Source organism: Aquarana catesbeiana, linkage group LG01 (assembly GCF_042186555.1).
Source record: "Aquarana catesbeiana isolate 2022-GZ linkage group LG01, ASM4218655v1, whole genome shotgun sequence".
NCBI lineage: Eukaryota > Metazoa > Chordata > Amphibia > Anura > Ranidae > Aquarana > Aquarana catesbeiana.
In genome coordinates, this window is record NC_133324.1 from 46,232,831 (window position 1) to 46,259,051 (window position 26,221).

The 26,221-nt window shown below is 41.4% G+C and overlaps 1 protein-coding gene across 1 annotated transcript in view; it reads right to left on the reverse strand.

The window, feature by feature from the left end:
• The window catches only part of LOC141130885 (protein unc-13 homolog B-like), a gene marked incomplete in the record, with an annotated part of 525,591 nt that overhangs the window by 300,971 nt on the left and 198,399 nt on the right, over positions 1–26,221 (reverse strand). The window contains 3 exon segments of the mRNA XM_073618170.1: positions 2,867–2,957; positions 9,320–9,622; positions 24,162–24,287. Coding sequence (XP_073474271.1) covers positions 2,867–2,957; positions 9,320–9,622; positions 24,162–24,287 — 520 coding nt within the window.

A 26,221-nucleotide genomic window follows, 5' to 3' on the forward strand; every position in this document is an offset into this window, starting at 1 on the left:
AGTTCCCGTGGGCAAGAATCTTCCCAAGGGAAAGAAAAAGAGAAAAGAAAAAAAAAAAGAGAAAAGAGAAAAAAAAAGGAAAGAAAAAAAAAAAAATAAGAGAAGAGAGAAAAAAAATAAAAAAGAGAAAAGAAAAAATAGAAAAATGGACCCCTTATGCATGTATTGATACTTTGAACACCGATTCTTTTGGATGATATATTTATTTTATTCATGCTTTACTGTATGCAATTTTGGTGTTTATAGTGACTTTTTTTATTTTATTTTTTATTGACGTGCAATTTTTAGCGTTTATGTCGATCTAAAGCCAGTAGCGTATAGAGATTTTTTACATGATATATTTTTAATCAAGTATTTTGCAAACTTACATTCAGAAAGCCCATAATCTGGGACACCATTCATATATTGGTAGGACAGGAATATGACAATCCTTCATAATATTTTTAAGTTTTAATTCCCAAAAAGTAAGATCAATCTGAATATATGTTCGAACAACTGTTCATCAAGAGCATCTATGCCGAAGTAACCAGTATTTCCCGTGGGCAAGAATCTGCCCAAGGGAAAAAAGAAGAGGAGAAAAGAAAAAGAAAAAAAAAAAAGAGAGAAAAAAAAATAAATAAAGAGAACCCCTTATGCATGTATTGATACTTTGAACACTGATTCTTTTGGATCCTAAAAAGTAAGATCAATCTGAATATATGTTCGACCACCTGTTCATCAAGAGCATCTATGCCGCGGTATAGAAAGAAAAAGAAAAAAGAAATGGCTGCACATCCAGAACTTCCGATTGCCTTTTATTTTGTTTCACAAAGATAACACCAGAGACACCAAACGGTGGTCATGTAGACACGTTTCATACATCTTGTACTTAATCATTACAATGACTGAGACAACTGATAGATCTTAAATAGGCTACAGGTGTTCTGGGGGCGCTGATAATCGGTGATGAGAACACAGCTCGATCAATCACCAAACTTCACCCCCAAAGAGCATTCGGCTAGAAACTTGAGTAAAAGCTCAAACTGAAGGTCCATGTTCTCATGCATACCACAGGAACGTGGACCAACAGTCGCATGTAAACATTTATAAATAATACCGTAAAACAATAAAAACATTTGAAAAAGGTGAAAAACAAGAAATAAATATACATAAAACGTAAAAACAAATCGACCTAATGAAAAATAATGATATACACATATATGACAATAAACCAATTGTCCCATGTTAGACGTGTATGCATGTGCAGGCGCGCATATCCATGTGCCCCCACACGTGTACACAAGGGATGTGCATATAAAATCATTTGCTAATCCATACTGGACCAATGAAGAATCCACAAGGAAATGCATGTGTGTCCACATATATAATAAGCATGCATATACACATCAAAGGAAGCTGCCTCCATTATAGGATACATAAAAACGCACCATGTCCCAGGATAAATGCAGACACAGTGCGACACCCGACTATTGGATCCCTACATATGTGACATGCATTTACCAAGATTAATCCAGATACAATTCATCTACATAAAAACACTTGCAATAGTAAATGGTGAGGACTACTCTAAGATGCACATAGAAAAATAATAATAATCATGATAGATAGATAGATAGATAGATAGATAGATAGATAGATAGATAGATAGATAGATAGATAGATAGATAAAAAGTGTAATAATATAAATGTCCATCTCGAAAGTAGAACCCAACCAAAGCATGAAGTCCGCTATAAAGTTGGCGGACCAAAGTAAAGCGGACCCCAAACAGCCCAACTACCATCCGACAGAGTCCATATATAAGCCAATAGCGATCGCACGACGATCGCACGATAGCACAATAACCCCAACCAAATCTATACAGTGGAACCTCGGATTACGAGCATAATCCGTTCCAGGAGTATGATCGTAATCCAAAGTACTCGCATATCAAAGCGAGTTTTTCCACTGAAGTCAATGGAAACGAAAATAATTTGTTCCGCATTGACTTCAATGGGATGCAACACCTCATGCGGCCAGAGGCGGGAGGGGCGCCAGTGAGCCTCGGAAACGGCCTGAGCACACTTTGGCTGACCTTGGCAAACCTCGGAAAGACTCCGTTCACGAGCCTTTCCGAGGTTTTCCGAGGTCAGCCGAACTGTCCTCGGGCCTTACCGTGCATTTCCGACCGCCGACGATCGGCTCTGGCGCCCCCCACCTCAGGCCAAAAGCGGTACTGCACACGGCTTTTGGCCTGAATCCTGCTCGTGTTGTGAGACAACACTCGCAAACCGAGTTAGGATTCTTAGAAATACAGTGCTCGGTTTGCGAAATGCTCGTTAACCACGTTACTTGCAAACCGAGGTTCCACTATACTGTCCTCCCTCCCTTGCCTCAGACAGTGCACACCATGGAACAGCGGAACTGGACCAGAAAGGACACACCAGCCAGACACCCACCCACAGCCGGGTGCCAGCCAGCCACCCACAGCAAAGTGCCAACCAGCCAGCCACCCACCCAATTTTAATAAACATTAACATGTTCAGTTTAGACCAGATTTGTGTAGAAAACTATGTTGATTTTTTAAAACTTTAAATGTACAGAATATCAGCACCCGATATAGGCTATCGGCCTGAAAGGCGGCCGTTATCGATCGACCCCTAATTTGGATGGATTCAGACTTCACATGGGTGTTCATATAGGGGTGTGAGTAGGACAGAGTAGGTCCCTCCCTGGTGCACACACAAGCTGCCTCTGGTCACATGACCCAGCAAGCCACAAACTCCCCGCACACCGCATTCACATACACCGACTGCGAACTTTCACACAGACTCCGGCACAACAAGACATCAAAAATAAAACAAATCAATGACCCGATTCAACTCCTACCTCATTAATTTGTACCCGCACTTTGTTAATAACCCGAAGCCAGCGAGCCTTGGCCGGAGAGAACGGAGGAGGTCCTGCATCTTCCTGATAGCTGTAGGGAGAAAAGATAAAAGTGTTACGCTGCTAATCGATAACAACAACAACAAAAAGCCTAAAATAAAACATGACCTCTCCATGATCACCAGTCACACCCTATAGGTCAGTGGGCATAATGAAAGATTTTTGGCTGCCATGTCATACGGACTCTTCCGGGGCTGCAGAAAGTAGAACTCCAGTTTGAAAAAAAAAAAAATCACATCAATAGCCTGTTAAAAGATAAAATACCAAAACCAGCTTTTGCTGTAATATTCAGCTTCAAACTGAAGATTTTCCCCCACAGTACTTTTTTCTGCCACTAGATGTCCTCAGTGTGTGCCCAGCATCAAGTCCTCTGAGACCGAATCATCCTGGACCCGCCCCCAGTCAGTGACCGGACAGCAACAGACTGATGAGCTCATCTCTGTCACTCTGCTCTCTCCTCCTATCAGCCTGTCTCCTTGTCAGTATATGAACCGTTTGGCTCCTTGTTTTGCTATTTCCTCTCACACTCCAGCCCAGATGTACAGGGCCTGCAAGAGGCTGATACGAGGTCATATCCAGATATATATACTGGTCATATTAAGAAAAAAATACTTTTTTTCTACTAAAAATACTATTAAAAATTTAACGATGCTACATTCATGTCTGTCTTAAAAAAAAAAAAAAAAAAAGGAGCATTGAAGCGTCAAAACGCATAGCTACGCCCCCTGGTGTGTCTCTCTGACATTGAAAATCCAGTGAGATGATTGGCTTCCTGTTCTCTCCAAGGTGTGATCTCAAACAATGTTACCAAGCAGTGTTTTAGGACTACAGAACACCACCCGTTGGCACATAAATGAGGAGCAGGGGAGTTGCTCCGTAGTCCTAACACTCTTTCATGGCCTAGGCCTAGGGTGATAAAGCTGTTCCTTCTTACACAGTGGGATGAGTGAGTATTGTCACTAGAGGACAGGAAGTGTGTTATTGGCAGGATCACCAGGGTGAAAAAAAACAAAAAAAAAAAAAACTGAAAAACAACAATAACCAAATGCAGTCACCACACCTAAGGGATGGAAAGCTGCAGTAGAATACCTTTTAGCTTCCACATTTTATTATACGCAGTACTGCAATGTCCTCCCACTCCTTTAATTTTGAACACAAGCTTAGTACAGGGTCCAGCCACAGAGGACAATGGTAGCCCATAGTTCCATTATGGCCCAGGAGCCATTAGTACACTGCCATGTGTGTGGAAATTTTCTCAGTGCTCAATCCTCACCCAAACCTGACTTATGTGCAGAATATAAAGTGCTACCCTGTGGCTGTGAGTGCTGCACTAGGTCGGCAGGAGATAACCTATTCTAGTTGCTCTTTTAATGGAGAGGTCAGAAAAAGAGCAATTTGTTCTGTAATAATTCAAAAGAATAAAAAAATCCAGGTAATAAAGAAATGTGTTCCAGGATACAGCTAAAATCATGTACCTTAATTTGTGCTGTCTGTAACCCACAATGGCCAGAATTCACACAGCACCACACAGGGTCACTGGGAGCATACTTCCTAAACCCTAAGACTTGGAACTTCCTCTCTTTCTGCTTCCTGTACAGTGCCTTGAAAAAGTATTCATACCCCTTGACATTTTCTACATTTTGTCATGTTACAACCAAAAACGTAAATGTATTTTATTGGGATTTTTTTTTTGTGCTAGACCAACACAAAGTGACACATAATTGTGACGTGGAAGGAAAATGATAAATGGGTTTCAACATTTTTTATAACTAAATATGTGAAAAGTTTGGGGTACATTTGTATTCAGCCCCCCTGAGTCAATCCTTTGTAGGACCCCCTTTCACTGCAATTACAGCTGCAAGTCTTTTTGGGGATGTCTCTACTAGTTTGGATTTGGGTCTGGACTGTGACTGGGCCATTCTAACAGATGAATATGCTTTGATCTAAACCATTCCATTGTAGCTCTGGCTGTATGTTTAGGGTCGTTGTCCTGCTGGAAGGTGAACCTCCGCCCCAGTCTCAAGTCTTTTGCAGACTCTAACAGGTTTTCTTCTAAGATTGCCCTGTATTTGGCTCCATCCATCTTCCCATCAACTCTGACCAACTTCCCTGGCCCTGCTGAAGAAAAGCATCCCCGCCACATGATGCTGCCACCACCATGTTTCAAGGTGGGGATGGTGTGTTCAGGGTGATGTGCAGTGTTAGTTTTCCGACACACATAGCGTTTTGCTTTTAGGCCAAAAACTTCAGTTTTGCCCTCATCTGACCAGAGCACCTTCTTCTACATATTTGCTGTGTCCCCCACATGGCTTCTAGCAAAATGCAAACAGGACTTCTTATGGCTTTCCTTCAACAATGGATATTTTTTAAGAACCTAACCCTGCTTTATACTTCTCCACAACTTTATACCTGACCTGTCTGGTGTGTTCCTTGACTTTTATGATGCAGTTTGTTCACTAAGGTTCTCCAAACCTCTGAGGGCTTCACAGAACAGCTGTATTTATACTGAAATTAAATTACACACAGGTGGACTTTATTTACTAATTAGGTGACTTCTGAAGGCAATTGGTTCCACTAGATTTTAGTTAGGGGTATCAGAGTAAAGGGGGCCGAATACAAATGATATTTGTAAAAAAAAAAAAATTGGAAACCATTTATCATTTTTTTCCACTTCACAATTATGTGCCACTTTGTGTTGGTCTATCACAGCCTTTCTCAACCTTTTCAACATTGGAGAACCCTTGAAATAACTTTCCGGTCTCAGGAAACCCCTGCTAATAATAACTATATCTACAACTCATGATACATTAGTGTGATGGTCAGTGGGAAGAATGCTCCTTACATTGGTGGTCATTGGGAAGAATTACCCCCTTACAGATAGCTAAAAAGATCAATGGTGTCAGTGGGAACTTATCTGAGAGGCAGAAACTGTTCATTGCTCAAGGAACCCCTGGCAACCTCTGGAGGAACCCTACATGGAACACTGGTTGAGAAACCCTGGTCTATCACATAAAATCCCAATAAAATACAATTACGTTTTTGGTTGCAACATGACAAAATGGGGAAAATGTCAAGGGGTATGAATACTTTTTCAAGGCGCTTTATTTGGGGGATAGTGTCCACTCTTTTCTTTAATGCGCAGTCTGTCCACCCACGTAAATACAGATCACTTTTGTAACTAAAACTCTTCTAGAAAAGCCAATGACGACACACAAATCAAATCTTTCTATTGATTTCATATTTGGTCTGTGCTCTATTTCCCAAGCTCCTGCAATGATCTGTATACAAAGGGAAGGTGCGTACTGCCAACCAACGCCTGGATCTCCTCTCTAGACATCGCTCTTTGGTCGCTCTCACTTATAAACTAGATAAAGAGAAATCAAATGAAAAGCAGAACACCGCAGAGCAGATAAAGCTCCGCGGAGCATCTCTGTGCCAAATCCCAGCACAGTGCCACGGGCCGGCGGGTAGGAGGGCCGCTCGGGAGAAGTGTGTGTGTGTGAAAACACTGGAACAAATTCTTTTTAATAACATCACAGTGTACGGCGTTTGTCTACGGCTCAGAGAAGGAGCGCGAAGAATAATGTGGAATAAAGCCTCCTCCCTCTCGGCATCCATTAGAAGTATTATAAGCGTGGTGTACAGAACAATCTTGAAGCAAGACAAGGCTTTCATCTTTTCCAAATACACCCGGAATATCGGTGAGAGGAGGGGGGGGTGTTTGTGTTTTTCTGGGGAATGTGAAGATTTGATGGGAATACCAATGGTTGAAATAGGTGTCTACATTCAAAACTGTTCATTTTTTTTGCTTAAAGGTACACTGCAGGTAAAAACTAAGAAAAAAAGCCCAATTTTATTTTAATACCACCCACCCCCACTCTTGGTTAACTTCCTCCCTGACCCCCCCCCCCCCACCCCAACATTTTTAATAAAGCTCTATAAAAACATAACTTTTTGGTAGGTGTTCACAATTTGGTCACTTGATGTGTGGGGTCCTCCTCTTCTGTCCTTGGCGGGGACACTGAGTGTCATTCAACCCAGAAGACGACAAGTGCCAGATGGCATTTGAGTCCACAGTGGGCAACACCAAAGAAGGTCAATTGGCAAATGCACCATATGTTTGACATCAGCTTGAGACGCTTCTGGACTTGCAGTTGACTTGCTTCAAGCTGCTAGTGCTTTCCTATCGACCTAATTCTGCCTATAGACTTGTATGAAGTAGTTATGGTGGGGAAAAGTATTGCAGCAAATGCCATTTAATTTTTTGGTTAAAATCTGGATTTGGGCTTTAACAAGATTGATGGAGATTGTAATGTTGTAAACACTAGGAGGATAATTAGGAGGACCTTTCAGACCCTGCAATTCTACAGACTTTGTGACACAGCCTCCTGTCTGCAGTTTGAGTTTGGCCTTGTTCAAACAGCTGTAAAAAAATACATTAATCACCCTCTCTGTCCTGTAAGGTGATCCAACTACCTCCCCCTCCATCCTGTAAAGTGATCCAAGTACCCACCCCTCCATCATGTAAGGTGATCCAATTACTGCCCCCTCCATCATGTAAGGTGATTCAACTAGCTCCCCCTCCATCATGTAAGGTGTTTCAATTACGCCCCCTCCATCATGTAAGGTGATCCAATTACCGCCCCCTCCATCATGTAAGGTGATCCAATTACTGCCCCCTCCATCATGTAAGGTGATCCAAGTACCCACCCCTCCATCATGTAAGGTGATCCAACTAGCTCCCCCTCCATCATGTAAGGTGATCCAAGTACCCACCCCTCCATCATGTAAGGTGATCCAACTACCTCCCCCTCCATCATGTAAGGTGATCCAATTACCTCCCCCTCCAACCTGTAAGGCAGTGGTTGGGGAGGTACTTGGATCACCTTACATGGAGGGGGAGGTACTTGGATCACCTTACAAGCAGTGGTTCTCAACTCCTGTCCTCAGGACCCACTAACAGGCCAGGTTTGCAAGATAACTGAAATACATCACAGGTGATAGAATTTGCTGCTCAGTGATTGCAGTATTCTAGTCTGCATCTCCCCAAGGTAATACTTAAAATCTGGCCAGTTAGTGGGTCCCGAGGACAGGCGTTGAGGACCACTGCTGTAAGGCGATTCAAGTACTTCCCCCCCCCATCCTGTATGGTGATCCAAGTACTTCCCCCACCATTCTGTAAGGTGATCCAAGTACCTCCCCCTCCATCCTGTAAGGTGATCCAAGTACCTCCCCCTTCATCCTGTAAGGCAGTGGTTCTCAACTCCTGTCCTCAGGACCCACCAACAGGCCAGGTTTGCAAGATGATTGAAATATACCACAGGTGATATAATTTGCTGCTCAGTGATTGCAGTATTCTAATCTGTATCTCCCCAAGGTAATACTTAAAATCTGGCCAGTTAGTGGGACCTGAGGATAGGAGTTGAGAACCACTGCTATAAGATGATCCATGTACCTCCCCCTCCATCCTATATGGTGATCCAAGTACCTCCCCCTCCATCCTGTATGGTGATCAAAGTACCTCCCCTCCATCCTATATGGTGATCCAAGTACCGCCCCCTCCATCCTGTAACGCAATCCAAGTACCTCCCCCACCATTCTGTAAGGTGATCCAAGTACCTCCCCCTCCATCCTGTAAGGTGATCCAAGTACCTCCCCCTCCATCCTGTAAGGTGATCCAAGTACCTCCCCCTCCATCCAGTAAGATGATCCAAGTACCTCCCCCTCCATCATGTAAGGTGATCCAAATACCTCCCTCTCCATCCTGTATGGTGATCCAAGTACCTCCCCCTCCATCATGTAAGGTGATCCAAATACCTCCCTCTCCATCCTGTATGGTGATCCAAGTACCTCCCCCTCCATCATGTAAGGTGATCCAAATACCTCCCTCTCCATCCTGTATGGTGATCCATGTACCTCCCCCTCCATCCTGGATGGTGATCTGAGTACTTTCCAAAAGGGGGGGTTTCCGGCGCTACGCAACATGTGATGTCTAAGGTAAATAGTACAATGGTAGCTATAATAGCACATTAAAATAAGGCAGGTAAATTCAAGAATGAGGAGGCAGCCATCCTCAGAGGGTGTCCATTACCTCTGTTGATAATCAATGTTGAAAAAAGGAGGGGTGTGGTTGGCGCCTCCACACCCCTCCTTTTTTCAACATTGAGTACTTTCCACCCTGCCCTGTAAGCTGACACAAGTACCTTGCCCTCCCATGCATAAGCTTATGAAAAATGCACACTCACTGCATGGGTAAATTCCAGATGGTCGCCATTTATGTAGCATTCTAGTACACTAGGCAAAACTGAAAATTATTTAATAACTTTTAAAAACCTTAAGAGTATTTTATATCTTTGCCTAAAATTCAGTTTAAATTGTCAGTTTTCAACATACCTTGGCCGTCTCTCCACAAAGATATCTTTGGGTTGCTCTAGCTCTTGGGGTGGTTTGGTGGCGACTATTTCTGGCTGTGTTTCAGTTCCCTGAGGCTGCGTCCTGTCGGCATCACGGTCGTTGAACCATTCCTGGTCAGTCTTCCTCTGCTTGGGGGAGGGACGGAAAGCGAAAGTGGGATCTTGGCGTTCTTCCTCTAGGTCCAGAGAGTGAAGGCTTTCATGGTAATGGTCAGATTCGCTCAGCTGGGAGCTCCCCTGGCTAACATTACCGGAGGAGCCATACCGGCTACTCCCGGCAGGACTGGAGGTAGAAGAGGGAAAAATAATTCACAGTTATTTATGATACAAGATAAAGGAAAACGGGCAGAAATTATGAAAGGTAAGAGCAGAACACTGAAAATGTTTAACAGGCCTGGTTAAAGTCAACTTGTATTTCTTCCTTTTAATGCAAACTTAAATTCCTTAAATGAACTTTAAAACTTCTAACCTCCCAACCTAGTTGTCAGGAATCATTTATCTGCTTTATCACAATACATTTGTATGTTAAGGGCTGCACTAGTAGCACGCCAGTGTTGTCCCAAACATGTTCCAAAATTAGATGCCAAATGTGTAATAAACTGCCAATATGTGCCAGGAAACGCTATCCCCCAATATCCCCCAAAAAAACAGAACCAGAGACAGGCAAAGTAGCCATTTAAATTGTTACTGAGCATTTTGGTTCCCTACTAGTAGAACGTTGGCAATTAGTGATTTTCACTGACTGCAGCTTTTCAGAAAGGGAACTCAGGAAAAAAATAATCTGGTCCAGGTCAGCTATTTAGCAGATTACTACCGCACCTTTAAAGCCGGTTTTCCACACCGCTTTTATAGAATGTTCACTATCCCATTGCAGTAAAGCTTGGGTACTCTGACAATTCTCCTATGGGCCATCATAGGGAACATCACACCCCATGTTGTCTTTAAAACCTCAGATCTGGCACTACCGTAAGCTCCTACAATGCACTTATTAAAGTGACATTAAAGTCCCTTCTATTGTTACCAGCCTCATCCAAATCTCCATTTTTTTAGTTTATTTTTGATGCTGTGATTTGGCTTCCCTTTAGAGGGTGGCTACGTTTATTTGCCACGATCCACTCACTCTTGCTCACTCCAGAGATGGGCTATGGCAGACATGGGCAAATTGCGGCCCCAGGGCCACATCTGTCCCTAGCCATCGACACCTCCACTGTTAACAGAGACATTTTATTTTTCTTTATGTGTGGAGAGCTGCAAGAACTAGAAGGAGAAAGCTTGGGGAACTAGTGGGTACAGCGGGAGACATCCCAATGCTCTCCGCCACTCTGCTATGCGGCCAAGTTGTTCCTGTGTTACCGTCTGCATGCTGCAAACACCAGGAGCCATGCCTCAGTTCTTCACTCCAGGTCAGGACCTGCAGACATCCCCTCTGTACCAATCTCGGGCTCTCTCCTACTCAGAGTGCTTTTCACAGGGCAGTTGACAGGCAGTGAGGAGGTGTTATAGAGTCTCTGATTTACCCCTATAATGCCACACTATTGTGCTGCAATCACTTGTATTGCACGCTGTTGTGGCACAGCCCCGTTTACCTCAATAGGTAAGCTTGACGAGCGGCGCCACTTGTCAAACACTGCACTCCAAGAAAAGAATGCAGCAGCTGTGGCATGTAAACAGCAGAACAGTAAAGAACTGTTGGGTGGCTGAGTGGCGTTTAAACGGCAGCTTTGACACCCTTTTTTTTTTTACTACCTGTGTGACCGCTGAAAGAGACCTATTCCTAGTGTTAGGTGTTTGTTTTCTATAGGTTTATGCACTTACGGACATTCCAAAGTAAAAAAAATATTACTTGCCCTCCACAACAGTCCCAGGTTCTAATGTGGCCCCTTAGGAAAATTAATTGCTCACCCCTGGACTGTGGGTTTTGTAGTGTGCATATAGCAGTGCATGGGCACAATATTAGCTGCTTATTACAAACAAACAGAACTGAAAAAGAAGAAAATTAGCTGCAAACAATGCTGTTTGTGAGAAGAACGAGCCATGTTTTGTCTTGGAAAAGTCGAAATAGACACCGGTTGCCTTGTACAAAGTGTCACATAAAGCCAATATTTATGGGAGATGTGACAAGCTAAACAACGTTAATGGGAACTCTAATGTGCACTTTTCTTGACACGCATGAAATAATCAGCCTGACGGATGCCACATGACGACGCATAACCTGATTTCTAGAGAGAATACTAATCAGAGATTGTCTCTCTGGTATTGGTAGAAGAATAATAAAAGTGGACCCTTTAGGTTTGGTCTGAGGACTAAAGTTATGAACCACTACCTTACTATGAAGACACAAAGCAAAGAGTCACTTTTCTTCTATTCAACTGGCAAATTTCACAGAACTTTAGTTCAATAAAGAGAAATTATCTAGATCTTTGTGCTCTGTCCTACAAATTGATACCTCAGTTTTCTTCTGTTGTGGCAAAACTGATAGCCATACTAATAAAGGTTCACTGCAAAAAGTCTGTATCCAGTATAAAACATTTCCAGTTTTCTGCTATTTCCTCGTGAACATTTCATTTTTTTTTAGACGCTTCAGCAAGTCACGAAAAAGCACAGTGTCGTTACTAACCCAAATTCAAGATGTATTTTTTTTTTTTAATCTAGAAAATTCAACACAAACATGATAAACCATGACAAAAACATTAGATCAGTCTTTTGTTTGATCCTGGATCTGCAAGGAGGAAAAAAAAGACATTGGGTTGCAAAGGTCACCAAGAACACCAACGCAGAAAATTTAGTTTAGAATTTCAAATGTGACTTTCCATCACCTTTCCAAGCTTTGTCATTGCTCTGAGAGTTAGCAGAGTTCAAAAACACTGAATGAGAAATATCTGTAGAGTATGCTTTCTTGGTACCAGATTTGTCATTAGTTAACCACGACTGAAAAAGCACAGATATGACTTCACTAATGAACACAGGAAGCTCCTAGACGAAGGGAAATTCACATTTATGGCAGCCCACAGGACATGTCCTAGAAAAGTATGTTAATCGAAAGTTTAAGTTTTCTAGCGAAAATAGCTCAAGACGTTTGTGGTTTTGTCCTGTGGTTCCATCATGAGCAACATATCTACAGCCACAATCACAAGCAATTTCCTCCACCTGGTTCTTGATGGAGGAAAGGTCGAAGGATCTTAAGGGGAGACTAGCTAGCTAAAGGTCAGTTTTCACTAAGGGATTCTGGAGGTAAGAGCACAGCTATGTTCATGACTTCTATAAACAAACAATAATACCAATCTACGACCACCTAGAGCTACAGGGAGTCTTAAATGTTAATAGCGGGTGAATGGACTATGTTAGAATAAGCACACACTGGAAGACAACAAGTCTAGGTGCATTATAAATGGCTGAATCATGGTCACCATTTATTATGTTCTACCAACTGGCCTGTTCATCATGCTTTTCAGCTTAGCTTTAGGTTTCTCTGCATAAGGGGGTGTGAAGACTCTAGAGCTTGAAACGGCGCTACATGTCTTCATTTCAGATGGATCTTGATCATCAATCGAGCTTGCTGAAGTTATTTCAAGACTTCTGGAAGCTGGCTCCGAACGGGACGATGGAGTGGGAGTCAAGCTTGCCACATCAAATTTGTCTTTGCTTTGCTGTTTCTCTGGAAAATGTGAAAGCACCATACTAGAGGAGTCAAAGCTAACAGAACAAAGACTGACCGTATCTTCCTTTGTTTGCAATATAGCTGATCTAGAGCTGCTATCTACATTTTGAACAAGAAAGCTAGAACTATCTGTCCTCTCAACCACGTGAAGATTATCCGATTCACATTTCAAGGTCGATGTCAAATTTGTTTTTTCCTTTCCATCTTGACTTCTATCTGAATGAGAGTCAGATAGGACAGAATCAGTGACAAAAGGCTCTGGAGTCTGGGTCTGTGTTATGAACATTCCTGGTGAGCTTTCTTCAGTTGTTGGAGCAGATTCAGTAAAAGACCCTTTCAGAGATACACTGGAGGATTCCGGGTAGAAAACAGATGATTCTGTCTTTGAGGGCTCTAAGGATTTATCCACTTGGTTATTGATGGATGAAACAGCAGCTTCAATGCTCAATTCTACATCATGCATTTGATCTCTGTGATGAGCCTCAGGCTTGTCTATACTAATAACTGAGGTTTTGTTTGCTGGCTCCAAACTTTTATTTGAATACGGATCTGATACATCTTCATTTTCTGTAAATATGCTAGACTCTTCAACCAATTTAATTTGCTCGGTATCCTCATGTTCACAAACTAGTGCTTTACCGCCTTCATTATTATTAAGGTGCCCCAAGTCATTTTGACAGATGCCATCAGACTTTAAGTTGCTATTAAGCTTAACAGGTGTTTTCAGGATGCTACCATCCCCATTAGTGGGCTGTGATGTGTTGGGAAATTTACTTGGTACCTCGGGAGATGATTTGAATAAGCTGAAGAAATCATTTGACAATGTGCTTGCCTGTGGAGTCGAAGGAAAGCCAAAGAACGAGCTTTTTTTGGAAAATGTAGAAGATGCTTGAGATGTAAAGCCATAGCTAGCTGGATTTTTCTGAGGCTCACTTGAATTTCCAGAGAATACATTCATTTTTGACATAAAACTAGAGAACATTCCTACGGAAGAATCAAATACAGACTTGTCTGGCTGGGGGCCCCTAGATGTATTTGCTGAGAAGGAAGGATCTGTGAGATTAGGAAAAGGTATATTTTCTTTTGAATGTTGCAGGGGATAAACGCTACCCTGTGAAAAATCATCATCCTTTGAAATCTGTACTGATTTTTGCAAAGACATATTTGTAGACCTGACATTAGAATCTGGCATATAATCCACAGGTTTAAGCAAAGCTTCTCTGTCTGAAAAACAACTGCGTGGTTCTTCATGAACATTGATCTCTTGCTCTGGAACAGAGCCAGTGTTAACAAGTCCATCAATAAAATAGGTTGCGTCCTCGTTTCGATGAATGTTTTGATCATCATCTTCAGTGAAACCCGCTCTAGTGTCATTAAATGGGGTTGCAATCGTGTTTTCAGAACTGTATGCATCATTATATGAACTGATTCCACCATCTATAATTATGTTTTCAGAATTATGTGCACCATTATCTGCACTGGCATCCACATCAATTTGGCTATCTATTGTGGGCAGAACATCAGAGCACGCCTCCATATCACCACCTACATCTTGGAAGGGCTCTGATATAGAGCCATCTCTGAAATCTGTTTCAAGTTGTAAGCCATTTTCATCTAGTGGTTGCATTACACCATCTTGATATCCCAACATCTCAGAATCTGAGGGTTCATTAGACTCATAAGGTTCCAAGACTGAGTCTGAGTCTTCCAGATATTCACCTGATTGAGGCACTGAATCTTCCTCACAACAACCCTGATCTGATAGCCTAACTTCCTCATCCTTGTACGGTTCTAGAACTTGATCATCACTATAGTTACTCTGATCTAAAGTTGGACTTTCTATATATTTGCTAGTCTCAGACACAATATTGGCTTTAAACTGTGCTGGTACATCATTGCTATTATCCTTGTCAGATATGGTTGCTTTAAATGTAAATTTTTTCCTTTGGCTGGCTTCTGGCAAAATATCAGTTTCAGGGGCCTTATTGCTCGTTGGCATAGCTGGAGCAGCTGGTTTCTTTTCATCAAAAAGCGAAAAACCAAAAAAGCTAGAAATAGTGTTATTGTTCTGTATGGGACCCTGAGTAACATTAGACTTCTCCGAAGAGAAGAATGAAGATAGCTTAAACAAGCCTTGTGACTCTGGCTCCTTGGTTTGGGGTGGTCTTTGTACTCTTCCTGGTGTTGTCTCCACTTTCTCTGGTCTGCTAAAGAAAGTGAAAATACTGCTAGCTGTTTGAGATAGGCTGTCGGCTATTTGGCTAGTCTGCAGGATAGGTATACTGGGCTGCTCTGGTTTTCTTTCTGGCTGGACAGCCGGTTCTGAAACCTTTGAAGACTGATTGCTAGATGACAGTGATGGCTGAGTCTTCTCTGCAGACCCTCCGGACAACTGACCAAATGACAGCTTGACAGGCTCTTGAGAAGGAAGGGCTGAACTACCCCACTGATCACTCAAGGATGGGACTGAATCTTTTGCCACTTTTTTGGGAAATTTAATTTGCGACTGCCCAAATATAGGTTCACGGTCACAGGGACTATGCTCTGCATCAAGGGATATGCTCTGACTGCCATCTCCAATGGTCTCCTGTTTCTTCAAAATTTTATTTCTTGGAGATTCTGCAGTAAATGGTCTTGCCCTTTCTTTGTCCTCTTCTACTGACTTACCAACAATTGTGAAGTCAGCTGAGGAACTGGGTGTCATATCCCTGGAAGGCCTTTCAGTTGAAGTTTCAGATTTAAAGAGGTCACTTATTGAACCAAACATGGATGAAATACCTGAGGATTCTGTCATTTCACGTTCTACTGGCTTATTGAAAATCTTTGTTTCCACTGAAGTAGATGTCACATCACTAGAAGGCTTTCCAGTAATGGTTTCACCTTTAAAGAGATCACTTAGTGAACCAAACATGGATGAAATACCAGGGGATTCTTTAATGCCCGGTTCTTCCTGCTTATTAGCAATTTTTGTTTTTTCTAAAGTAGGTGTCACACCACTAGTAGGCTTTCCAGTCAAAGTTTCAGCTTTAAAGAGATCAGTTATTGATTCGAATATGGATGAAATGCCAAGGGATTCCTTTTCACCATGGACAGTTTTCTCTTTGGTTTTATCTGAACTTTCATTTTGACTAGGCTTTAGCTGTGATGGTTCTTGTGTTTTTGGAGCGCTCAGTTCTGATGCATCAGATTGCGTCTTGAAAAAGTTAAAAAATCCAGACGTTGTGCTTTTGTCGGTGACAGTTTTAGTACCGCTGCTATCACTTATGTTAAATATTTCAAGGGCGCTCTTCAGAATAGTTTTTTCTGATTCATTTGAACGTGGGGCTTTGGTATATTTAGGAAGTGGGTTGTGCTGCTGTTCATCCATTTTGTTAACATTCCCCTGCATCTGAGGTGGTAACTGACTGTGCATAGGTATGTCACGCACTCCATGCATAGAAGTCCTTTCACTATTAATTCTACTTGTATGTAAATCTTGCAAGGTACTGCCCTCTCTATGAAATCTGTCCCTGCTCCTGTTTGGATAACGGACGTAATCATCTTGGTTAGGGTTTGCATGCTTCTCTTTTACAGAATAATTATGTGCACCAACTGTTACTGTTATGTCATTTGGGACAGAAGACCGACCTTCAGATGAGGAGGTACAAGGTTTATCATCTTCATTTTTAGCTAGGAGGCCCCCAAGAGAAGAAAATAAAGAAGATACAGGGTTAAACATGGATTTCTTCAGTTCACTTTTCTCAGAAGATTTTTCATTATTCGACGTTGATTCTTCCGTGAGATTAGGGAATGAAGAAAAGGCTCTATGAGCTTCTGAGGATCCTGATGGAAGGGGTTTTGTATGCCCTTGTACACTTGATTCCAGTCTTGTAGTATGCCACTGTGGATACATGGTTAGGTCAAGTGACTGTTTGTCAAGGAAAACATTTTCACCATCAGATCGAAGGTCCACTTTCATTTTTCGAAGTTTGCGAGCAGAAAAATCCACAGGCTGGTCTCTCTGGCAGTGGATAGATTCTTCAAACATATGAGAGAAGGTCTCCAGGTTTAAGTTCATTAACTGATCACTTCTTGGTAAAGAGAAATCAATGGGGCTATTTAATGAGTGGCTCTCATACATTTGATCTTCAACAAACCATGGTAGATCCCCATTGCCAAAAGGAACCTTAAATCCACAAACTATAATATCGTCCATTGCCAAGTAATCAGGTTCAATGTAGTCTTCATAGTCTAGGTATAGTTCTGTGTCTGGTTCACAGACATAAACATATTCACCTGTAGGATCAGTTAACAAGGAATACACATAGACCCCATCACTATACATGTAATATCCACAATCACCATCTTCAGCTAGCCACCACAAACCGAATTCTAGCAACGCCAACCATTCCAGGTACTCCTCATTTTCAAGACAGAACATTGCATTTTCACTAAAAAGCAAAGAATCTTGATCGATCAAGCTCCACAGAGAACGGTCACACTGCGAGGAATAACTCAAATCAAGAGGTAACCCATTGTTCAAACTACTTTCATCCTTTTGGGCAGAGGTAAAATTAATATCCTGTTTGTAGGATGTAACAATCAAACAAGAGTCCCTCGTGTTCAAATGCCCCTCTTCTAACGGTACAAATGAAATCCAGTCATTATCATTTTGATCTTTCTTGCACAAATTAATGATAGCATCGGGTACTTCAGGAGACCTAATCATTTCATTAGCTTCAGTGCTTCCATGGGCATAACAAGCGAAGGACTCTTCCACAGGCAATTCTGCACACCAGTCTGGATCATCATACTCCCACTCATAACTTGTAAAGCTTCTTGTTTCTTCCAGCCCTGTATGAGTATTTGAAATGGGTCCTTCACACTGATATAAACTATTTTCGAAGTCATCCATCCAAAACAAACCAGAATCTTCAGTTTCTGAATCAAACTGGACAGAAACATCACGTGAGCGGCAATCTAAAGGTCTAAGTGGTTGATCAATGCTGACTTTATCACCACATTTTTGTTCTAAACCATTTTTATTTGTTTGCTTTACGTTGCTTTCATTTTCTTTCTGAGCGGGCAAAAAAAGCTTGAGCTTACTGAATACTCCAGGCTGTTCTTCTACAGAGCCACTACCATCACTTTGAACTTTGCTATATACACATTCTTTTTGTTGGGGTCCTACAAAGCTTGCAGAATTTTGTTTGACGTTTGAAAGATTATCATATGATGCAACCCTAAACAACCCTGAAAAGAAACCTCCAGACTTTTTATCCTGAGAACTTACACTTTCTTTGACAAGTGTTTCCTTGGCTGCAGTTAGGTTCTCAGTCGATGAAAACCTAAAGAGCCTGGAGATAAATCCCTTAGTGCTCTCCTTGCTTTCTTCAGCCCTAGGGCACGTGTTTGGTATATCCATTTTGGGATTCTTTTGGCTACTATCCATTTCAGAATTATGCGCAGTCTTTTGTATTAGACTATGTGAACCTTTTTGCTCTTTGCTCTCATTTTCATCTGCCCGCTGTTGGAAGATCATAGGGATGCTTTCTGGCTTTTTAAACGTGGTTAAAGGTCGTTTCTCATTAATTTGAAGAGAGTCCTTGACAAATACTTCACCTAAAAGGGCTTCCTTATTAAAAATTTTCTCTGATTTTGATTCATTAGTAGCAATTTTATTCATTTCATCTGTTGAGAAAACACTTTCAGAAGATGCCATTCTAGGTAATTTTGAAACAGCTGTGCTGCTCTCAGAATCATTTTTGCCCACTAAACTGAAAGAACTGAAAAAGGGGATTTTAATTTTGCTTAACCCAGAAGTATTATTACGAAGGTCTGTTTCTGATTTGAAACTTTTTGCATTTTCCATGCTACTTGTATTACTGGTTGAACTATCTGATGACTGGAAAAATAACTGACTGAAGGACTTTTTCAAAGGATGAAAGAATTCTGTCTCGGGTCGCTTGGCTGCTTCAGAAACATCATTGGCTACTGGCTTGTGATCACTACTGCTAACATCTATAGTTGGCTTTAAATTATCTTCAGATTTAGGCAGAGAAGAATCTAGTTCTGCAGATTTTAAGTGTGTTCCTGCTACATCACTGGGGTCCAATTTGTTGACTAGTTGACAAATATTACCATCCATTTTAACATCAACAACACTGATTTTATTATTTTCAGAAGAAAAGTCAGTTTTGTTTAAGGATGGCTTGTTAACTGAACATACAGGGTCTATCATATTTGGTGCTTCTGCACTTTTTTCAGGAAGTACCTTTTGAGAAACATTAACATTAACACGCTTATGAGCATACTGGTGTGAAGGAAGATTGCTGGGAGATGGAAGAGAAGCAGCAGGGGTTGTTTGAGATTGGCTGAAGCCTTCTTTGTTTTTGTTGGCTTCATGTCCAGGTATGTTCCAGCCACCAGACAAGTTTGATTTTTGCCCGCTTTGAAAGCCAAGGCTCTCACTGTTGCTTTTCTTCACATCACTGGTCCCCATGTTAAGACGAATGTTAAATATTTTTGATATGCCCCCAGTTTTGGGAAGCTGTTGTTTCTCAGGAGCTGAGGAAACAATCTTTTCTACGGATGTGGTTATGTGTTTTGCCCCAGAACCAACCTTCTGTGTGAATGAACTAAATAAGGAGTTCACTGTGTTTTTAATGCCTGACAGATCAGGAAGGGATTCCGACTTCATTTCGTTATTTGAGCTTCCCCTATTTAGGTCATTAGTCAGGTCTTCTATTTTATCTTCAGGATTTTGTTTTTTCACAGTGCCACTACTGTTTACATTACTGACTGGTAAGGTGTGAAACCTATTAATCTCTTCCTCTTTTTCAGCCAAGTACTCTGAAACAGATTCAACAAGACACTGCAATTCATCCATCGTATCTACATATTCTTCACTTGGTTCCTCAACCGGAGATAACTTAAGACTATGCATCGAGCAGCCATATTTCCCACTATTTTTATAATGTCCAGGTTTTAAATCACCTGAACCCGAGTTAAGAGACTTTACAGTGAACCCATTAGAGTAAAACAAGCTAGGACCACCCCAGTTTTGTGAAAGCAAGGCAAGTTCTTCCAACTCATCCCCAGAAATTGGTGAGGACAGTTGACCATCTGAAGCACTACTGTCATATTCCTCCAAAGTATCAAGTGAAGAACTGTGACCTATAATGCCTGGCTTCTTGTCCACTGGTTTCTGACATATTTTAATTTGAATTACATCTTTTGGATCACGATTATACGTTTGCTTTCCACTTTTCACCAGCAAGCCATTCTTATAGGGTCGTAAAACGGGATACAAGGAGATGATGGAATCATCGTTACGCTCAAGTGATGAACTGGACCAAATAACATCATTTGTGCATTCAACATCTCGCGATTTCCAAGTTTGCAGATCTGGGCTCTTCTTTGGTGCAACACCGTTGCTAACCTTTTGAAGGCGATGACTGGAAGATTTTTTTTTCCCTTTCCGTCTGTCAATAGTGTTATACTGTTCAGGGTAATGGTAAAAAGATTTTGGAACCAGGTCTTGACTGGATTTTAATTGCCGAAGACCTAACTGCATTTCCATGTCCAGATTTCTCTTTGCTAGGTTGGCGACCTGCCAATTTTTTCGACTCTCTTTCAGGAAGTCTTCTATGTGCTGTTTGCCTAAGGTTTCACATTCATCTTCCCACTCTTTATCGACAGCTCTTGTCTCTACAGGAATGATTCTAATTTTATCTTTTCTAACTAAGGAGGGATTTCTACCATATGTATAAGGAAAAAGTAAGGAATGGGGAAAAGAATGAAAAAAAAAAAAGAAGAAAAAAATAAAAACACTGTTTACCAAACAGCTTACATACCAACTTATGAGAATTCATAACAGAAAAAGAAAAAGGAAGGAGCACTATACAAAAGGAATATCTGGTAATTGTAACATTTTTTTTAAACAAACAAAACCTTGCCATGAACAAAAATTGCACACAACATAGTAGTTAATCTAAACTCTACAGGACTACATAGAGGACACCATGATGTAATCTTTTAAGTATTTTTTCAGTATTGATGAAACTAGATGGGGTTGGGAAGGTAGTCATGTGTCTACGTTCCCATTTCTGAAGGATTTAGTGAATTTTTTTTAATGGCAGATCTTCCAGTGGGCATAATCAATGACATTTGATGCAGTCTGTCAATAGCAATAATCCAGAAGGTTTTATTGTACCTACGGGCAGGATCAACAGGTAACATAACTACGCTACGGAGAAGACTGGCATAAATAAAAACTGCTGTGTTAATGCTACTGACAGACTGCATTTAAGATGGCATTTTTTGTTTCCCTTAGTGCTACTTTAGGTCTACCCAAGTTTCCATAGCTGAATTCTGGTGCATTTCCACATTAAAGTGGAACCATGGGCCAAAATCAGAAATGACATGCTGTATATGACTTGCCTTGTCAGCAGCATTAACACAGCCTTTTAACAGGACAAGCTGTCCAGCAAAAGTAGCAAGTTTGAAGGATTGTGAGAAACCATATAACACTGCCAGTGGTGCTTACAAAAGGAACCACCTTTCAGAGTCTGCCAGGATCTCCATAGACATGGAAATTACCTTGGAAGATGTTCAAATACCTATTACAACTTTGAAACCCTGCAAAAAAACCTGGTCCTGATGTTTTTTTGGCAACCTATTATAGAAAAAATTCCCAGACACCCTACCCCCTCGCCTTACTAAAATGTGCTCAGACAAAGCTCCTCGCCATACCTCCTGAGCAAACTGCTGCCCTATTTCTTTGATTAATATCAAGATTAAACTGTTAACCAAGATAATTGTGAACAGGCTTCGTGGGGTGCTGCCAAGTTTAATTTCCAAGGATCAAATAGAGTTTGTACCAGGATGATAGGTAGGTGACCTTGTTTACAGGATTTCACTTCTGCTTTACATTACACACAGAAAGAAATATGTTCCTTAATGCTCCCTTTACTAGATATGCAAAAGTCAATTGACTCCCCTTAGTTGAGATTACTTACACTTAAAACTGAAGTGCTGGGGGTTTGGCCCACTGTTGTTGAACTGGATTATGGCCTCTTTTTGTTCCCAAAAGTGTCCAAGCAATATGGCAGATATCACTCTGATGTATTACCAATATCGTGGGGTACAATGCAAGGCTGTCTCTTGTCATCGCTATTTGCTCTGGCCATTAAGCTCCTAGCTCAAGCTATTCGACTACAGCTACAGGTCCACCTAAGCCTACTCTATTCACAGGGTGACAACACTGCCACACAAATTCACTGCAGGATAAACAATGTTGTCGCCTTATTGCAAGAAGTGGAAAAATAATGGCGCTACTGGCAGGATTAACAGGTAATTATATGTGGCTACAGGGGGGGACTCGGAGAAAAAAAAAACTGGTGACAAACTGCATCATATGTTATCATTGCCCCCATTTACACTTTAACAAGTAAATTATATAGAAACTCACAGGACAGCAACTGGCTGTAAACTGAAACATGGAGGCTGCCAATGTGGCGGTCACGCTAACCATCTGTCTAATACTTTCCTAGAGCAAGTCTGCAGATGAGGCTTTTGGAATTTACTTTTCTAATCTGCATATCTGCTTCAAATTGTTGACTCAAAGTATTGAAGCCATTAGATTTTCATAACATCCAAGCAACCAGTATTTCCATCTGGAGGTCACAATGGCAGCTGCCACTTTTCAGTCACCACAGGCTTAAGTTAAACATAAATCTTCTAAAATATACTAGATGGCTAAATGTTTGTGGACACCTGACCATCACACCTAGCTCATTAGACAATCTATTCCAAAACCTGGAAAACCTGGTTAGTAATTGGCTTTCCAATTCATCCCAAAGGTGCTCTGTAGATTTGAGGTCTATGTAGGCCACTCGAGTCCCTCCACAACAAACCATGTCTTGATAACACTGTTTGTGTACAAAGGCAAAGTCATGCTGAAACAGAAGGCGACTTTCCCTAATCTGTTACTACAAGGCTGGAAGCACACAATTACTAGTAGCAGCGATGGTCTGGGTCCACCAATATAGTGGCCATCTAGTATTTAAAGATGATCTTCAGCCTGTTTGCAAAACATTAAAAGTCAGCAGCAACAAATACTGTATCTGCTGACTTTAAATAATAGGACACTTACCTGTCCAAGGATCCAGCGTTGTCCTCACCCGGGCTGGTTCTTCGCGAGTTTTTGGATCCCCAGCGCAGGCATTTTTAGTGAAGGAAGCCAGCTGTGACTCCTTGAAGCTTGACAGCCAGCTTCCTTTCCGGCTGCATGAGTGGTCCCACAGCCTCGTAGGATCTGCGATGTGCCCCAAGAGGTTACGGGCAGGGAGGGGGGTGAAGGGCCAAACTTTTGGTGGAATTGCCTAGGTGATCCGACCAGAAGTGGGAGAGGGTACCTACCAAAACTAGGTACCCCCCCAAATTTTTATAGGGGGTGGGGGGGGACATAAAGCATAACTTCCCCTTTAGGGTGAAGTTCCGCTTTAAGGAGTCTCAAACTTCGCAGTCCTAAATACAGAACCCTTTTTAATTGCCATTAGGAAGTCACATCACGGTTTACCAACTGGACTTACGATAGACTAGATTGTTTGTGGTTAAGGATCCTTGTTTTTGGCAATTTAAAAAGACTCTTGTTACCCCAAAAAGTTGGAATATTTTCCTCTGTAATTGGACTGCTTAGAGTGCTGGCATCTTGGGACTTTGTCGAGATATTTTAGGCTGGCTTCTAGTACTGTAACTATAAAGTGCATACTATATAAAATGCATAAAATACTACTAGAGTAGACCTTATGCTCCAACGTTTTGTATAGAGTCTGGATGGGCAAGAAACTCTATACGGTTTTATTGCTGCATCCCTGTTTGCAAAATTTCACCTCACTTCAAAACAAGTGGTCACCTTATTTCCTTTCTCTGTGACAAAGGAAATTTAGCAACCTTTTTTTGGGCTATTTTTGTGGCAAGTGACTAAAAGTCACACAAGATGACTGTTGAAGAAGGAGACCTTACCACCTCGACAAGTGATGATGGCTCCTGGCACACTAAGCTACATTCGGATTGTAATTGTGGACAGCAATGACACCGAGGACATACATTGCGTACGGCACAGGACAAGACCACGTAACAAGCAGGGGGTGTACAGGGAGTAACGGAAAAGTTGACCCACCTATCAGAAAGATCTAGAGAATGCCTGCTCTCTAAGGAACAGTGGCGGCTTGTCAGCTGACTAGATTCAGACGCAGACTCTAGGTCGTGCCGTCCATTTGCACTGGAATCTACGCTATCATATCTCCTTGAAAGGAAAGAAAAGTAAGGGTAGAAACATTGCAGAAGATAGTAAGAAACAGAATAGTTTAACATCATGACTTGTGGAAAGTTCTCCATTACCGAGATAAGCGATACCTGTAAAATACTACTAAAGATTGCATTAATATTAACATCATTCCCTTTTTTTTTTTCCAAGCTACTGCTGCATGTGCCTGAGCTATGGGACCATTCAGTAACTTACCGCTTTCAGTTCATTAAATTCTAAGTTGTATGAGGCCTAATCAGGTATCTGAAAATTGCTGTTCCAACAAGCACTGGTTGGCTCATGTACATATTCACGAAACTGTGCAAGTATCTACAGTATGTTAGCAAATGTCCTTATAACAAGTGCAATATAGCATCCCTGATTTCACATATGGTACTTAAGCCGGCCATAGATGGTTCGAATCTTGGCCTGTTGGGCTGGAAGCAGCTCAGATTTGAATCATGTATGGGCAGGCTAAATGTACCCAAGTTGATCAATAAACTTGGGTACATTCAGCCTGTCGAATTTCACATGCAATTATTGATTTTAAATAAAATAGAGATGACTTCTCTCCTAAAGGGCCCCAAATTGTATGTAACAGAGGTTTTCAATAACCAAGCAGCCCAAGATTGACAATCATTGGTAGATGTCAATAATGAATATCGAAAGGCTTTAAATTCTTGTGGACGTTATTCTAGAAACAAAATAAGGAGTTTCTGGATGTTAAATAACCATTTACACTGGGAGACTGTTGAAGTTGAATACAATTTTTATTATTTTTTTGCATTAAAAAAATGTTACTTTCTGTTTTGAAAAATGCAAAGTATATATTCCTTTTTTTTTTAAGGAAAGGGATTGCCAGGACTATTTAGCTGTGTGTATGTTTGCAGTGTTAATTATTCTCCTTGACCTTCTTGACATTTGACTGTGTTCTTTGAAAATTTTGAGGATCCATATCTCTGTGCCCGTCGTTTTCTTTTTCTTTTGTTTTTATATTGCATTTACAGTGGAGGAAATAATAATTTGATCCCCTGCAGATTTTGTATGTTTGCCCGCTTACAAAGAAATGAAGGGTCTATAATTTTTATCATAGGTGTACTTTAAAATGACAGATTATCAATCAAAAATCCAGAAAAAAACACAGGATACAAATGTTATAAATTGAGTTGCAATTCAGTGAGTAAAATAATTATTTGATCCCCAAGCAAAACATGACTTAGTACTTGGTGGAGAAACCCTTGATGGCAAGCACAGAGGTCAGACGTTTCTTGTAGTTGGTGACCAGGTTTGCACACATCTCAGGAGGGATTTTGGTCCACTCTTCTTTACAGATCTTCTATAAATCCTTTAGGGCTTCTTGGCTGTCGCTTGGCAACTCGAAGTTTCTGCTCCCTCCATAAATTTTCTATAGGATTAAGGTCTGGAGACTGGCTAGGCCACTCCATGACCCTTATGTGCTTCTTCTTGAGCCACTCCTTTGTTGCCTTGGGGGTATGTTTTCGGTCTTTGTCATGCTGGAAGACACATCCAGGACCCATCATCAGTGTTCTGGCTGAGGAAAGAAGGTTCTCATCCAAGAATTTACAATACATGGCGGCGTCCATTGGCCCCTCAATGCAGCAAAGTCAGCAAGTACCTTTAGCAGAGAAAAAGCCCCAAAGCATAATGTTTCCACCTCCGTGCTTTACTGTAGGGTTGGTGTTCTTAGGTTCATAATTTTCCTCCAAACATGGCAAGTCGAGTTAATGGCAAAAAGCTTAAATTTTGGTCTCATCTGACCACAAAACTTTCTCCCAATCCTTCTCTGAATCATTTAGATGTTCATTTGCAAACTTCAGAAGGACCTGTACATGTGCCTTCTTGAGGAGGGGGGCCTTGTGGGCGCTGCAGGATTTCAATCCATGGTGGTGTATTGTGTTACCAATGGTTTGTTT